At 43.4% G+C, this 18,281-nt stretch overlaps 1 protein-coding gene across 2 annotated transcripts in view; it reads left to right on the forward strand.

Annotated features, from left to right (window-relative positions):
• lmbr1l (limb development membrane protein 1-like) overlaps window positions 1-18,281 on the forward strand; it is a 44,792-nt gene that overhangs the window by 14,574 nt on the left and 11,937 nt on the right. For both annotated transcript variants that reach the window (XM_014135879.2, XM_014135878.2), the window contains exon 2: window positions 15,987-16,071. In XM_014135879.2, the coding sequence (XP_013991354.2) occupies window positions 15,987-16,071 (85 nt within the window). The remainder of the gene's footprint in view (window positions 1-15,986; window positions 16,072-18,281) is intronic.

Below are 18,281 nucleotides of genomic sequence, written 5' to 3' on the forward strand. Positions count from 1 at the left end.
CGTATCAGACAATGTGATTTTTCAAACGGTGGTTCTTCAAACTGTTCTGTCAGACGTCACTCATCTATTTTTCAACTTCCTCTGATCAGAGTATTGCATCAAATATGGTTATTTCCCAAACATGCATGTAGGCCTTTGCATTTCCACACCATTGGTTGGGTTGTTTTTGGCTGTTGTGTGTAAATCTGAAGCCTCCAACATAATCCAGGTAGAATCAGAAATTCCCCAGAGCAGCTGTTTATGCCCCTTACTTTTTTCCCTATCTTTACTAATGAAATGCCACTGGCCTTAAGTAAAGCCAGTGTGTCTATGTATGCGGATGACTCGACACTATACACTTCAGCTACTACAGCGAGCAAAATCACTGCAACACTTAACAAAGAGCTGCAGTCAGTTTCATTATGGGTGGCAAGGCATAAGTTAGTCCTAAATATTTAAACTAAAAGCATTGTGTGTGTGTGTGGAACAAATCATTCACTAAATCTTAAACCTCAACTAATTATTGTAATAAATGTGGAAATTGAGCAAGTTGAGGTGACGTAACTGCTTGGATCGTAAACTGTCAAGGTCAAAACATGTTGCGCCATAGTAGCTAAGATGGGGAGAAGTCTGTCCATAAAGCGCTGCTCTACCTTAACACTATCAACAAGGCAGTGCCTACAGGCTCTAGTTTTGTCACACCTGGACCACAGTTGTCGTGTGGTCCAGTGCCACGGAGTTACAGTTGGCTCAGAACAGGGCAGCACGCTGGCCCTTAATTTACACGGAGAGTACATTTTAAGGGACACGGAAATCCCTCAGGGCGCAAAGTAGATGAGAGATTGACTTCATCACTACTTGTTTTTGTAAGAAGTGTTGACATGCTGAATGCACTGAGGTTTCTGTTTTTAAACCACTAGCACACAGCTCAGACACCCATGCATACCACCAGAGGTCTCTTCACAATCCCCAAGTCAAGTACAAACTATGGGAGGTGCACAGTACTACATATCGCCATGACTACATGGAACTCTATTCCACATTAGGTAACTGATGCAAGCAGTAGAATCAGGTTGAAAGAACATAAATACACCTTATGGAACAGCGGGGACTGTGAAGAGACACACACACACACACACACACACACACACACACACACACACACACACACACACACAGACATGCACTACACACACGTACACATGGATGTCGTATTGTAAATATGTGGTAGTGGGCTGAGGGAACACTAAATGTATTGGGTAAAGTGTTATGAAATGTAATATTTTAGTGTGTGTATATATGACTCCAGGAAGAGTAGCTGCTGCCTTGTTAAGGATCCCTAATGGGGATCCTTAATAAATAGAAATATCCTTTTATTCCACTTGTAAACAGTGTTGCTTGAATTCCATAATGATCTTGATGATTAAGCCAATCTGTTGATTTGTATTCTGTGCTAAAAGGCTACCTCCATAGTGGACTTGTTCCATGCAGTACCAACTGGCCTCACAATAGAAAGGACCACTGTAACGTGTAAAAAGCTAGGAAGGAAGTGAGCAGTTTCCAAAACTTGCATTTCACTGCTTCAGCACAAAGGTTTATTGAGGGCATGATGTTGTGCCAGCTTTCTGCCCCTACTACCACCTTCAACACAAAAGCTCAGGCAGCATTTGTACTGTATCGTAACTGTGAAACCCACTCTAAACTCCATACCTTGTTCTCAACCGCCTGGTAATCTCAGGCCCCTCAGCCTGTTGTCAACTGCCAGGGTCTTGTTGTGTTCAGTATAGTATACTGCAGCAAAACATTTTGCAACGGTATACAAAATCTATTATTATTATTGGACCAGTTCAATTAGTAAACATGTGTTCACCTTCAACGACTTAACCCTCCCAGGGTGTTGTGATCCCCCTCCTACCGGTACTTTCCCTTTTGTGGATATAGCTTGCTTATTTCCCAGGTTTAGACTGCACATTGAAATATTTAATTCAGTTTTGGCTACTCTTTGTTCTGCTTTTTAAGCAGTGGGGCAGTCCCACTCCTCACAAATGTTTTGTTTATTGAACAGGCAGGATAGAAGTAGAGGGGAACAAATGGAATAGAGCTGCTGAAATGGCACTAGGCCAGAAATGAACCCATGCTGCATAGGTATGTGCCCCTGAGGCAGTGGCTTAAACTGCTAGAACGGTGGTTTCCGACTACAGTCCTCCAGTACCCCCAGCAGCACACATTTGTGTTGTAGCCCTGGACAAACATACCTGATTCAACTCATCGAGGGTTTGACGATTAGTTGACGAGCTGAATCGGGTACGTTTGTTCGGGGGTTACAATAAAAACGTGTACTGTTCACACCTGCGGAAAGGTACAGGATGGCAACAACAACTGCACGAGTTACACCAGGAACGCACAATCCCTCCATCAGTGCTCAGACTGTCTGCAATAGGCTGAGAGAGGCTGGACTGAGGGCTTGTAGGCCTGTTGTAAGGCAGGTCCTCACCAGACATCACCGGCAACAACGGCGCCTATGGGCACAAACCCAGCATTGCTGGACCAGACAGGACTGGCAAAAAGTGCTCTTTGCTGACGAGTCGCGGTTTTGTCTCACCAGGGGTGATGGTCGGGTTTGCTTTTTATCGTCGAAGCAATGAGCGTTACACCGAGGCCTGTACTCTGGAGCTAAATCGATTTGGAGGTGGAGGGTCCATCTGGGTCTGTGTGTCACAGCATCATCGGACTGAGCTTGTTGTCATAATGCTGTGCGTTACAGGGAAGACATCCTCCTCCCTCAAGTGGTACCCTTCCTGCAGGCTCATCCTGACATGACCCTCCAGCATGACATTACCACGAGCCATACTGCTCGTTCTGTGCGTGATTTCCTGCATGAAAGGAATGTCAGTGTTCTGCCATGGCCAGCGAAGAGCCCGGATCTCAATCCCATTGAGCACTCCTTTGTTCAGGGACACATTATTCCATTTCTGTTAGTCACATGTCTGTGGAACTTGTTCAGTTTGTCTGATTCTTATGTTCATACAAATATTTACACATTTTCTGAAAATAAACGCAGTTGACAGTGAGAGGACATTTTATTTTTTGGCTGAGTTTAGTTTCTTTTCTTAGCAAGTTTTAGCTAAATCGCGTTAGCTAGCTAGCTAATACATGTACTGAGTCAGAGCAAACGTAGCTAGCTCTACAGCCTGATACCAGTGATGGTGTAAGCCTAAATCAGAATGTTTGTGCAACAGTATCTTCTAAATCAAAGGGGAATAGGCGAAGCATGAAATACGTTGGCTACATGAAAAAACATTTTAATGTAGCCAAGGATTATGGGGACTCCTAGGAAACACTGACCAACACTTTGGTTTCTAAGTTGTCACAATAACTCTTCCCTGGCATTTTCATTCATTGTCCTGTCAAACACTGTATTCAAAGTGCCCACTATTTATATTCTAACTATATAATTGGAATAAACATTCTATTTCTATGATTCCAACTATGTTTTGATCTAAATCGCAATTATAACATCTGGTTAAAAAAATAAGGCCTATATTTAATTTTTTTTGGTCCATATCCTGCTGCCTACGTGGCAGTGTGGAAATTTTCTCAAATGAGTGCAGGAAATGCAGAAATTGATTACAATGCAGGCAATTATTTTTGTTTTAATTGAACAGTATGAAACAATCAGAATGGAGAGACTCGTTGAAATCACATGTGTTGCCACCCTAGGTTCAAGCACAATTCATAAAGCAAATTTACAACTTTCATTAAAAAACATTGATATATATTTTGGCCATATCGCCCAGCCCAAGTTGTATTTAATGTTTAGCGGCACCAGGCTAGCTATACATAACAATTGGTAAGAGTTTGTCATCAAATCTACAAGACAATAGTTGGCCTGTGTGGAGTGGTAAATGGGTCCGCTCTAGGCCTATGCCCTTCAAAGAAGTGGTTTTTGTTACATTCAGGTCATGTTGGCAAAACATTGTAGGCAGCCTGTCCTGGTTGCTGAATTCTGTCAACGATTTAGCCTGTTTTGTGACAGGCTATGGGACACGGACTCAGACAGACTGCCCATACATAGTGTGGCATCTATTCTCACTGCCAAAATGAGAAACCATCCTGGAATGGCAGAAACTTTAGGAACTTCACTGTGATTAGGCTAGTTTGTATGGGTCAGGGCCTAGGCCTAATACGAGTGAGTGAACCACTTGTTTTCCCCTCGAATCTCATTGTTGGGACGTGACCCTAAATAGGTCCAACACAGCCTGTCCCACCTATGGCTAGGAAGAGGGGGAACCACCATTTGATACTGTACCACATCCTCATCTTCCATTGTCAAATGTACTTTTTACGTAAGTCAGAATAATGTAGGTTCTAAGCATTGATGTAAGTGGGAGTGTGCACGTGCATGCTTTATCCTCTAACATATTTTTTTCTACAGTTAAGAATAAAACAAGAAGTTGGCCTTCTACTGCAGTGAAATAATTCCCTGCTTGAACAGATATGCCTACAATTACAATAAGAGGTGATGTCTAGTATGTTATCATATTTCAATAGATTGGGTTTAGGGCCATTATTCAGTTCACACGGACAAGGTGTGCTTGGACATGCATTCTTAAATCTGTAGGAAATGCAGGGCTGTAGTTAAAAGGAGTGCACTATATAAGGAATAGTGCCAATTGGGACACAACCCTTACTAGGCAGAGGAAGCCATTTGTCACGTTTCTCTCTGCCACTCTCCCAGAAGGGGACTTTCACATCTGTTATTCTCTCCTTGGGATCAAGTCCTGCATCCTGTCACCCTCCCCTCACCCATCTCCCTCTGAGCTGCTGGGGGGGGGGATGATGTGTGTTTTGTGCCCTTAGTTGTCTTTTTTTTAATATATTTTTTTAAATAGGTTTAGTTTGCTTCGGATGTAGGATCCCCTCCAACTTCCTTAGAGCACACATCCACTCAACACATTCAGTTTTGGTGAATAATGTATTCATGCCCCACTACATACAAACACAACACTGATTTGGAGTAGTCCTGTGAGTGTAGCCTACTTAATGTATACATAGATTTAGTTTCAAGAGGAACCTTCTTTTGGAGTACATGATTGTTTACTGCCACAGTGGTAGTTTACTGTCCTTCCGGACAGGGACCAATTAAATTGTGCATTCAATGGAGAAGATGCTATTAAGAGCATTTCATTCAGGCCTCAAGTCAGTGCTCTTTTGTGATAGTTACTCGCATGTAGCTGGTCATTGGTTCAATTGAGTTGGGCTATAGTTACAGTTGAAGTCGGCTGTTTACATGCACCTTAGCCAAATACATTTTAACTCAGTTTTTCACAATTCCTGACATTTAATCCTAATAAAAATTCCCTGTCTTAGGTCAGTTAGGATCACCACTTTATTTTAAGAATGTGAAATGTCAGAATAATAGTAGAGAACGCTTTTATTTCTTTCATCACATTCCCAGTGGGTCAGAAGTTTACATACACTGAATTAGTATTCGGTAGCATTGCCTTTTAAATTGTTTAACTTGGGTCAAATGTTTCGGGTAGCCTTCCACAAGCTTCCCACAACAAGTTGGGTGAATTTTGGCCCATTCCTCCTGACAGAGCTGGTGTAACTGAGTCAGGTTTGTAGGCCTCCTTGCTCACACATGCTTTTTCAGTTCTGCCCACAAATTTTCTATGGGATTGTGGTCAGGGCTTTGTGATGGCCACTCCAATACCTTGACTTTGTTGTCCTTAAGCCATTTTGCCACAACTTTGGAAGTATGCTTGCGGTCATTGCCCATTTGCAACCAAGCTTTAACTTCCTGACTGATGTCTTGAGATGTTGCTTCAATATATCCACATAATTTTACTTCCTCATGATGCCATCTATTGTGAAGTGCACCAGTCCCTCCTGCAGCAATGCACCCCCACAACATGATGCTGCCACCCCCGTGCTTCACGGTTGGGATGGTGTTCTTCGGCATGCAAGCATCCCCCTTTTTCCTCCAAACATAACAATGGTCATTATGGCCAAACAGTTCTATTTTTGTTTCATCAGTCCAGAGGACATTTCTCCAAAAAGTACGATCTTTGTCCCCATGTGCAGTTGCAAACCACCTTTTTATGGCAGTTTTGGAGCAGTGGCTTCTTCCTTGCTGAGCGGCCTTTCAGGTTATGTCGACTCATTTTGTCGACTCATTTTACTATGGATATAGATACTTTTGTACCTGTTTCCTCCAGCATCTTCACAAGGTCCTTTGATGTTGTTCTGGGGTTGATCTGCACTTTTCACACAAGTACGTTCATCTCTCGGAGACAGAACGCGTCTCCTTCTGGAGCGGTATGATGGCTGCGTGGTCCCATGGTGTTTATACTTGTGTACTATTGTTTGTACAGAGGAACGTGATAGCTTCAGGCGTTTGGAAATTGCTCCCAAGGATGAACCAGACTTGTTGAGGCGTACCTTTTTTTTTTTTTTGTGAATTCTTGGCTGATTTCTTTAGATTTTTCCCATGATATCAAGCAAAGAGCAACTGTGTTTGAAGGTAGGCCTTGAAATGCATCCACAGGTACACCTCCAATTGACTCAAATGATGTCAATTAGCCTATCAGAAGCTTCTAAAGGCATGACATCATTTTTTGGAATTTTCCAAGCTGTTTTAAAGGCATAGTCAACTTAGTTTAAACTTCTGACCCATTGGAATTGTGATACAGTGAAATAATCTTTCTAAACAACTGTTGGAAAAAATACTAACTGAAAAATGTCCTAACCGACTTGCCAAAAGTATAGTTTGTTAACAAGAAATATGTGGAAACTAGTTTTAATGATTCCAACCTAAGTGTATGTAAACTTCCAACTTCAACTGTAGGTAATGTGGAAGATGTGGTTCTTGTCCATAGGTACATTTGTAAAGAGCAATATATTTTTCCCTTTTGAAGTTGTCCTTTCCAGCACGGTTCCAGGTGGCAGATATAGTTGATGCATAACCCAGCCAGCCCAGGACAGCACAGCTCTGTCTGGCTTGGCTCGGATGTTTACCCCCCACACCCCAGACAACCGGGTCAGCAGACGGCTTAAATGACTATCCGCTTAAATGGGATTAAATCAATGTTCAGTCGGTCAAGGAGTCAACTCTCGCAAAATACTACAGACTTGATGGGTCTAAATCAATTCAGGCTGGCTGCATGTTGAGCCTTGTTGGGGTTTAGGTCTGTGTAGTTGCACCGATTTTTATTTTCTTCTCCTAATCCCTCTCACCCCCTTTCTCCCTCTCTCCAACTGGGTGAACTGGTAATTTGCAGACACCCATCTGTCCCTCTTGGCCTTTGTCATGAATGTATGTCTCTGTGTAACCAATAACCGTCTCATGGTCATGGTAAAGTGTCACTTGTGGTGATCTGGGCTGGGTTTCCCGACGCACCCAAAGTGGTGTGAGCCTGGGTTGTTGAGAGAAATACCATAGGCTAATTTAGCACTGAAGGCTTTAGGAAAACCAGCCCTGGGCTCTCTCACTTGTCATTACAGTGGATGATAGTAATGCATTTTGATGTGGAAGTCATAGCTTGTTTTGACCTGAAAAAGCTTGGTGTCAGTTCAAAACATGGACTGAGATTTGGGTCAAACCCACACATCTTGACTAGGCCTACCTAATATTTACACAACTGTGCCAGTGTCTGAGTCCTTATGGTTGTCCTGCTTTGTCTCCCTGTTATCTTACCTAGCTTATCTTTCTCTGGCGCCATGTCTTTGGACCTGTTCTCTCTCCTCTTAAATGTTCCTCCTCTCCTCTCTGTGCCCCCCCCCCATCTGTCTGTACACACCCCATGGAGCCCCAGCCTTGTCAAGCTTCTCTGCTAAACTGTGTACGTGACCAACACACTTTAATTTGATAAGCATGTTGCACAGAAATTCAGCCATAATGACTACAACCCCTAGTGGTGATAACCAACATGGCCTCGTTGGTTATCATCCGTATGCTATGTCATAGCTGTATTATTCATATTATTATGATTATTTATTTTTTACGGGTTGACTTCACCTGTGGTTATCATAAGCAACTGTATTATCCACTTGTAAAAAAACATTAAAAAGTACCTTTGTTATGGGCACAGCCTACTGCAGTGCGCCGGTGGAAAACTTGCCAGTCATTTATTCGAAAGGGGTCAGTTTATAGAGCATAAAACTAAACGAGTATAAGTGTAACGATCAACTATAGGCTCCATAACCTAACTACACTGAACAAAAACATAAATGCAACGTGTTGGTTTCATGAGGTAAAAGATCCTAGAAATGTTGTATACTCACTAATTTGTCTACACCCCTGTTAATGAGCATTTCTCCTTTACCAAGATAATCCATCCACCTGACAGATGTGGCATATCAAGAAGCTGATTAAACAGCATGATCATTACACAGGTGCAACTTGTGCTGTGGACAATTCAATGCCACTCTAAAATATGCAGTTTTGTCACACAACACAATGCCACAGATGTCCCAAGTTGAGAGGGAGCGTGCAATTGGCATGCAGGCAGGGATGTCCACCATAGCTGTTGCCATAGAATTTTGTTCATTTCTCTACCTTAATAAGCCGCCTCCAATGTTAATTTTAGAGAATTTGGCAGCACACCCAACCGGCCTCGCAACCGCAGACCACGTGTAACCATGCCAGCCCAGGACCTCAGGGAAGCTCATTTGTGCGCTCGTCGTCCTCACCAGGGTCTTGATCTAACTGCAGTTTGGCGTTGTAACAGACTTCAGTGGGCAAATGCTCACCTTTGATGGCCACTGGAGAAGTGTGCTCTTCACGGGTGAATCTTGGTTTCAACTGCCCCGGGCTGATGGCAGACAGCATATATGGTGTCGTGTGGGCGAGTGGTTTGCTGATGTCAACAGAGTGCCCCATGGTGACGGTGGAGTTATGGTATAGCCAGGCCATATCAATGGCAATTTTAATGCACAGAGATACCATGACGAGATCCTGAGGCCCATTGTCGTGCCATTCATCTGTCGCTATCACCTCATGTTTCAGCATGTCTGAAGGATCTGTACACAAATCCTGGAAGCTGAAAATGTTCCAGTTTCTCCATGGTCTGCATACATTTAAGCATGTTTGGGATGCCCTGGATCGCCGTGTACGAAAGCGGATTTCAGTTCCCGCTAATATCCAGCAACTTCACACAGCCATTGAAGAGGAGTGGAACAACATTCCACAGACCACAATCAACAGCCTGATCAACTTTATGCGAAGGAGCTGGTCGTGCGGCATGAGGCGAATGGTAGTCACACCAGATACTGACTGGTTTTCAGATCACGCCCCTATAATTATTTTTTTAAGGTTTGTGTAACGAACTGATGCAGATCTGTATTCCCAGTTGTGGAATCCATAAATTAGGGCCTAATTTATTTCAATTGACTGATTTCCTTATATGAACTGTTACAGATAACGAAAACACACAGTTCATTCAAAGTATTCAGAGCCCTTCTACATTACAACCTTATTCAAAAAAATGACTTTAACAAGGATTTTATCTACACACCCCATAATGACAAAGCAAAACGTTTTTTTTTATACATTTTTGCAAATGCATAAAATATATTTGCATAAGTATTCAGACTCTTTGCTATGAGACTCGCAATTGTGCTCAGGCGCATCCTGTTTCCAATGATCATCCTTGATGGTTCTACAACTTGATTGGAGTCCACCTGTGGTAAATTCAATTGATTGGACATTGATTTGGAAAGGCACACACCTGTCTATATAAGGTCCCTCAGTTGACAGTGCATGTCAGAGCAAAAATCAAGCCATGAGGTTGACTGAATTGTCTGTAGAGCTCCGAGACAGGATTGTGTGGAGGCACAGATCTGGGGAAGGGTACCCAAAAATGTCTGCTGTATTGAAGCTCCCCAAGAACACAGTGGCCTCATCATTCTTAAATGGAAGAAGTTTGAACCACCAATACTCTTCCTAGGACTGGCCGCCCGGCCAAACTGAGCAATCGGGGGAGAAAGGGCCTTGATCATGGAGGTGACCAAAAACCTATGGTCACTCTGATAGAGCTCCTGGGTTCCTCTGTGGAGATGGGAGAACCTTCCAGAATGACAACCATCTCTGCAGCACTCCACCAATCAGGCCTTAGTGGTAGAGTGGCCAGACGGAAGCCCACTTTGAGTTTGCCAAAAGAAACCTAAAGGACTCCGACCGTGAGAAACAAGATTCTCTGTTCTGAATCCTGAATGCCAAGCGCCACGTCTGGAGGAAACCTGGCACCATCCCTATGGTGAAGCGTGGTGGATGATATTTTTCAGCTGCAGGGACTGGGAGACTAGTCAGGATCGAAGCAAAGATGAACGGAGCAAAATGGAGAGCGCTCGTTGATGACAACCTGCTCAGGACCTCAGACTGGGGATTAGAGGTCGACCGATTTATGATTTTTCAACGCCGATACCGATTATTGGAGGACCAAAAAAAGCCGATACCGATTTAATTGGCCAATTTAAACATAAATAATAATATTTGTAATAATGACAATTACAACAATACTGAACACTTAACTTAGTATTTATGTATTATCAATTTAGCCTCAAATAAATAAGGAAACATGTTCAATTTGGTTAAAATAATGCAAAACAAAGTGTTGGAGAAGAAAGTAAAAGTGCAATATGTGTCATGTAAAAAAGCTAACGTTTAAGTTCCTTGCTCAGAACATGAGAACATATGAAAGCTGGTGGTTCCTTTTAACATGAGTCTTCAATATTCCCAGGTAAGAAGTTTTAGGTTGTAGTTATTATAGGACTATTTCTCTATACGATTTGTATTTCATATATCTTTAACTATTGGATGTTTTTATAGGCACTTTAGTATTGCCAGTGTAACAGTATAGCTTCCGTCCCTCTCCTCGCTCCTACCTGGGCTCGAACCAGGAACACATCGACAACAGCCACCCTCGAAGGAGCGTTACCCATGTAGAGCAAGGGGAACAACTACTCCAAGTCTCAGAGCGAGTGACGTTTGAAACGCTATTAGCGCGCACCCGCTAACTAGCTAGCCATTTCACATCGGTTACACCAGCCTAATCTTGGGAGTTGATAGGCTTGAAGTCAAACGGCGCAATGCTTGAATAATTGCGAAGGGCTGCTGGCAAAACGCACGAAAGTGCTTTTTGAATGAATGCTTACGAGCCTGCTGCTGCCGCCTACCACCGCTCAGTCAGACTGCTCTATCAAATCATAGACTTAATTATAATATAATAAACACACAGAAATACGAGCCTTAGGTCATTAATATGGTCGAATCCGGAAACTATCATCTCAAACAAAACGTTTATATTTTTTTCTGTGAAATACGGAACCGTTCCGTATTTTATCTAATGGGTGGCATCCCTAAGTCTAAATATTCCTGTTACATTGTACAACCTTCAATGTTATGTCATAATTACGTAAAATTCTGGCAAATTAGTTTGCAACGAGCCAGGCGGCCCCAACTGTTGCATATCCCCTGACTCTGCGTGCAATGAACGCAAGAGAACTGACACAATTTCACCTGGTTAATATTGCCTGCTAACCTGGATTTCTTAGCTAAATATGCAGGTTTAAAAATACACTGCTCAAAAAACTAAGGGAACACTAAAATAACACATCCTAGATCTGAATGAAAGAAATAATCTTATTAAATACTTATTTCTTTACATAGTTGAATGTGCTGACAACAAAATCACACAAAAATAATCAATGGAAATCCAATTTATCAACCCATGGAGGTCTGGATTTGGAGTCACACTCAAAATTAAAGTGGAAAACCACACTACAGGCTGATCCAACTTTGATGTAATGTCCTTAAAACAAGTCAAAATGAGGCTCAGTAGTGTGTGTGTGTGTGTGGCCTCCATGTGCCTGTATGACCTCCCTACAACGCCTGGGCATGCTCCTGATGAGGTGGTGGATGGTCTCCCGAGGGATCTCCTCCCAGACCTGGACTAAAGCATCCGCCAACTCCTGGACAGTCTGTGGTGCAACGTGGCGTTGGTGGATGGAGCGAGACATGATGTGCTCAATTGGATTCAGGTCTGGGGAACGGGCGGGCCAGTCCAAAGCATCAATGCCTTCCTCTTGCAGGAACTGCTGACACAATCCAGCCACATAAGGTCTAGCATTGTCTTGCATTAGGAGGAACCCAGGGCCAACTGCACCAGCATATGGTCTCACAAGGGGTCTGAGGATCTCATCTCGGTACCTAATGGCAGTCAGGCTACCTCTGGCGAGCACATGGAGGGCTGTGCGGCCCCCCCCAAAGAAATGCCACCCCACACCATGACTGACCCACCGCCAAACCGGTCATGCTGGAGGATGTTGCAGGCAGCAGAACGTTCTCCACGGCGTCTCCAGGCTCTGTCACGTCTGTCACATGTGCTCAGTGTGAACCTGTTTTCATCTGTGAAGAGCACAGGGCGCCAGTGGCGAATTTGCCAATCTTGGTGTTCTCTGGCAAATGCCAAACGTCCTGCACGGTGTTGGGCTGTAAGCACATCCCCCACCTGTTGACGTCGGGCCCTCATGCCACCCTCATGGAGTCTGTTTCTGACCGTTTGAGCAGACACATGCACATTTGTGGCCTGCTGGAGGTCATTTTGCAGGGCTCTGGCAGTGCTCCTCCTGCTCCTCCTTGCACAAAGGCGGAGGTAGCGGTCCTGCTGCTGGGTTGTTGCCCTCCTACGGCCTCCTCCACGTCTCCTGATGTACTGGCCTGTCTCCTGGTAGTGCCTCCATGCTCTGGACACTACGCTGACAGACACAGCAAACCTTCTTGCCACAGCTCGCATTGATGTGCCATCCTGGATGAGCTGCACTACCTGAGCCACTTGTGTGGGTTGTAGACTCCGTCTCATGCTACCACTTGAGTGAAAGCACCGCCAGCATTCAAAAGTGACCAAAACATCAGCCAGGAAGCATAGGAACTGAGAAGTGGTCTGTGGTCCCCACCTGCAGAACCACTCCTTTATTGGGGGTGTCTTGCTAATTGCCTGTAATTTCCACCTGTTGTCTATTCCATTTGCACAACAGCATGTGAAATTTATTGTCAATCAGTGTTGCTTCCTAAGTGGACAGTTTGATTTCACAGAAGTGTGATTTGACTTGGAGTTTTTGAGCAGTGTATATACTTCTGTGTATTGATTTTAAGGCATTGATGTTTATGGTTAGGTACAGTCGTGCAACGATTGTGCTTTTTTCGCAAGTGTGAAAATTTTGATTTTGTTAAATCATCCCCCATTTTGGCGAAGTTGGCTGTCTTTGTTATGAAGAAATAGTATTCACACAGTTCGCAACGAACCAGGCAGACCAAACTGCTGCATATACCCTGACTCTGTTGCAGAGGTGACACATTTTCCCTAGTTAAGAATTTCATGTTAGCAGGCAATAGCAGGTTCAAAAATGTATACTTGTGTATTGATTTTAAGAAAGACATTGTTTATGGTTAGGTACACGTTGGAGCAACGACAGTCCTTTTTCGCAAATGCGCACCGCATCGATTATATGCAACGCAGGACAGGCTAGATAAACTAGTAATATCATCAACCATGTGTAGTTAACTAGTGATTATGATTGATTAATTGTTTTTTTATAAGATAAGTTTGATGCTAGCTAGCAACTTGCCTTGGCTTCTTACTGCCTTCACGTAACAGGCAGGCTCCTCGTGGAGTGCAATGTAAAGCGGGTGGTTAGTGTTGGACTAGTTAACCGTAAGGTTGCAAGATTGAATCCCCAAGCTGACAAGGTAAAAATCTGTCGTTCTGCCCCTGAACAAGGCAGTTAACCCACCATTTCTATGCCGTCATTGAAAGTAAGAATGTGTTCTTAACTGACTTGCCTAGTTTAAATTTTTTATTTAAAAAATAAATAAATAAAAATAGGCAAATCGGTGGCCAAAAATACCGATTTATGAAAACTTGAAATCGGCCATTCCGATTTAATTGGTCGACCTCTACTGGGGATAAGGTTCACCTTCCAACAGGACAACGACCCTCGGCACACAGCCAAGACAATGCAGGAGTGGCTTCGAGACGACAAGTCTCTGAATGTCCTTGAGTTGCCCGGACTTGAACCCGATCGATCATCTCTGGAGAGACCTAAAAAATGGCTGCGCAGCAACGCTCCCCATCCAATCTGATAGAGCTTGAGAGGATCTGCAGGGAAGAATGGGATTAACTCCCCAAATATACAGGTGTGCAAAGCTTCTAGCGTCATACCCAAGGAGACTCGAGGCTGTAATCGCTGCCAAAGGTGCTTCAACAAAGTACTGAGAAAAGGGTCTGAGTACTTTTTGTAAATATATTTATGTTTAATAAATTTGCAAACATTTCTAAAAACCAGTTTTTGCTTTGTGTGTAGATTTGATGAGGGGGAAAAAAATTATAATTTATCTATTTTTGAATAAGGCTCTGTTACGTAACAAAATGTGGAAAAAGTCAAGGAGTTCGAATGCCCTAGCTACAGTGTGCTCCCAGTCCCCGGGTACCAGCTCTGAAAGCTACCCTATTGATTCCGTTTTTTTAGGGACAATAATTATATCCATCCTTGGCTACAACAACAATGCAATTAGTTTTTATTGTTTTCAAGTGAGTACAACACTAGTCTAGACTGTAAACTGCAGTGAATAACCGCTCAAAAGCCTGGCGGTTTGAATTCATATTAATTTTGAAATGACTGGGTCTAGCCTGCCTGATTGGGCAACCATTTGGATCAGTTATGGCTCTTTTTGTCAGCAGTTTAACCCACAAGGTCCAGGCACATTTGCAGGCCAGTAATATGGTGTATTTTGTCAATGTTTAGGCTAGTAAAGACTAACCCAGTGGTTCTCAAGCCTCTCCTAGGGGATCCCTAGCCAGTTCATGTATTTGATCTATTCCAGAGCTAGCACACCTGATTCAACTTGTCAACTAACCCTTGATTAGGTGAGTCATGTGAACTAGTTCAGGGCTAAAACTAAATTGTGAAACATTTGGGGTTCCACGAGGAGAGGTTTGAGGACCACTGGGCTAACCTAACCAGGTAAAACTCCGGACCCAAGTTGGAGGGTATGGCATGGTAGTAAATCAGCTGTAAAACGGTTTTATCTGGGCTATGATGGGACCAGATATATCTAATCGGGTCATATGGTTTAAGCATCAAAATAGACAACTGCAGTTGCACAGTAGAACTAACAGGGCTGAGCTTGCTTTATGCAGGGTTTCATCATGTAGGCCTTTGCATCGTTAATTCAAAAGTTACTCACACAGTATGTCATCACTATTGGTGTGTATTGATTTAATTCCAGTCAATAATTTGATTGCTAAGGTCTAGGTAGCCTAGCCACCTGAAGTTTGAATATAAGCAAAATTTGATCACATTTTCTTTTAACACAAATAAATAGGCCTATATTAGGCTATTGCATAACGTTTCCACTGGCCGGAAGGGATCAGCGCTCATAGGCTTCTCGAGGCTATGCGCTCTGGCGGGAACAGGCTTCCACAGTTTGCAATCACCCGAAACCTTTCAAAAGAGTTTGTGCATATTATGACGACATTTTGTGAGGTTTTGGACTACGGTGAGGGCTGTTCGGAAAAGATAGTTAGTTATTTATATATATATATATTCTTCTAGAGGCAAGGCAAAGTCTACGCCCCTTCGTCTGTGATTAGTTAACAGTAGGGATTCCACTTTGCTTAATGTTATTCCTTTTTCTATGATTCTAACAGTTTACCCTAGTGTTTTGATTTATATCGCAAGTCAAATCGCAATATTTTTTTCTTTGCCCATATCATGCCGCCCTAACCTACTATGGTTTGTGACTCTTTTTAGACGGACTGCTAGACTTGGTTTGGTATTCTGTTTGTCCAATATGTGTATATTCTGCTTCTACTTATATTTGGATAAAAGTGAACCAAGCTGCATACTTCACTAAAAAGCTAATGAAGCAACTGTCAGAACTGTCTAAGCACATCCTGCTAATTGAAAAATGGTACCAATGTTTTGTTTTCGTTTCCTCTCTGCAGATCTGTGTCCTCCTCTTCATCTGCCTCTACATTCTGTCCTACCTCATCCTCACTCACTTCAAGAAGAATGCGGACTATGTCACGGGTGAGTATGGATATCTGTTTGCCTAGTCCCCCCCCCCCTCCCAAAAAGGAAATCAATCTGGCTTTCAACTTACTCTTGAAAGTTGCAATAGTAGAATGCACAAGGGGCAATTTCGAAAATGGTACAATGCTGGGGGAAAAGGCCCCAAAAAGTATACAGACAATGGCTTCGTCAAACAACACTGTTTAATGAAGCATCAGTGACATGGCAGGAGATGTTTTGAAACAATTACTGCTTCACATACAAGCCAGTGAATTCTATGCGTTACAGTTGGATGAGTCAACAGACGTGGTGGGCCTGGGACAGCTCCTGGTATATGTCCGTTATGTTTATGGGGGGTCAATTAAGGAAGACATCCTCTTCTGGAAACCAGGACAACACGAGGGGATATTTTTGTCTGTGGCCGATTTAAAAAAAAAAATAAATAAATAAAAAAAAAATAAAAATATAGATATATAGATAGATAGATAGATAAAATTCGAATAACAATTTTTTTTTTACTAGGCAAGTCAGTTAAGAACACATCATTATTTTCAATGACGGCCTAGGAACGGTGGGTTAACTGCCTTGTTCAGGGGCAGAAGGACAGATTTTTACCTTGTCAGCTCGGGGATTTGTTTTTTCAACCTTCCGGTTACTAGTCCAACGATCTAACCACCTGCCTTACATTGCACTCCATGAGGAGCCTGCGTCGCAGGCTGACTACCTGTTACGCGAGGGCAGCAAGAAGCCAAGGTAAGTTGCTAGCTAGCATTAAACTTATCTTATAAAAAAAAAAATCTATCTTAATATAATCACAAGTTAACTACACATGGTTGATATTACTAGTTTATCTAGCGTGTCCTCCGTTGCATATAATCGATGTGGTGCCTGTTCATTTCTCATCGAATCACAGCCTGCTTCGCCAAACGGGTGATTTAACAAGCGCATTTGAGAAAAAAGCACTGTCGTTGCACCAATGTGTACCTAAACATCAATGCCTTTCTTTAAAATCAATACATAAGTATATACACTGCTCAAAAAAATAAGGGGAACACTAAAATAACACATCCTAGATCTGAAAGAATGAAATAATCTTATTAAATACTTTTTTCTTTACATAGTTGAATGTGCTGACAACAAAATCACACAAAAATAATCAATGGAAATCCAATTTATCAACCCATGGAGGTCTGGATTTGGAGTCACACTCAAAATTAAAGTGGAAAACCACACTACAGGCTGATCCAACTTTGATGTAATGTCCTTAAAACAAGTCAAAATGAGGCTCAGTAGTGTGTGTGTGGCCTCCACGTGCCTGTATGACCTCCCTACAACGCCTGGGCATGCTCCTGATGAGGTGGCGGATGGTCTCCTGAGGGATCTCCTCCCAGACCTGGACTAAAGTATTCGCCAACTCCTGGACAGTCTGTGGTGCAACGTGGCGTTGGTGGATGGAGCGAGACATGATGTCCCAGATGTTCTCAATTGGATTCAGCTCTGGGGAACGGGCGGGCCAGTCTATAGCATCAATGCCTTCCTCTTGCAGGAACTGTTGACACACTCCAGCCACATGAGGTCTAGCATTGTCTTGCATTAGGAGGAACCCAGGGCCAACCGCACCAGCATATGGTCTCACAAGGGGTCTGAGGATCTCATCTCGGTACCTAATGGCAGTCAGGCTACCTCTGGCGAGTACATGGAGGAAAGAAAGAAATGCCACCCCACACCATGACTGACCCACCGCCAAACCGGTCATGCTGGAGGATGTTGCAGGCAGAAGAACGTTCTCCACGGCATCTCCAGACTGTCACGTCTGTCACATGTGCTCAGTGTGAACCTGCTTTCATCTGTGAAGAGCACAGAGCGCCAGTGGCGAATTTGCCAATCTTGGTGTTCTCTGGCAAATGCCAAACGTCCTGCACGGTGTTGGGCTGTAAGCACAACCCCCACCTATGGACATCGGGCCCTCATACCACCCTCATAGAGTCTGTTTCTGACCGTTTGAGCAGACACATGCACATTTGTGGCCTGCTGGAGGTCATTTTGCAGGGCTCTGGCAGTGCTCCTCCTGCTCCTCCTTGCACAAAGGCGGAGGTAGCGGTCCTGCTGCTGGGTTGTTGCCCTCCTACGGCCTCCTCCACGTCTCCTGATGTACTGGCCTGTCTCCTGGTAGCGCCTCCATGCTCTGGACACTACGCTGACAGACACAGCAAACCTTCTTGCCACAG

This window comes from Salmo salar, chromosome ssa13 (assembly GCF_905237065.1).
Source record: "Salmo salar chromosome ssa13, Ssal_v3.1, whole genome shotgun sequence".
NCBI lineage: Eukaryota > Metazoa > Chordata > Actinopteri > Salmoniformes > Salmonidae > Salmo > Salmo salar.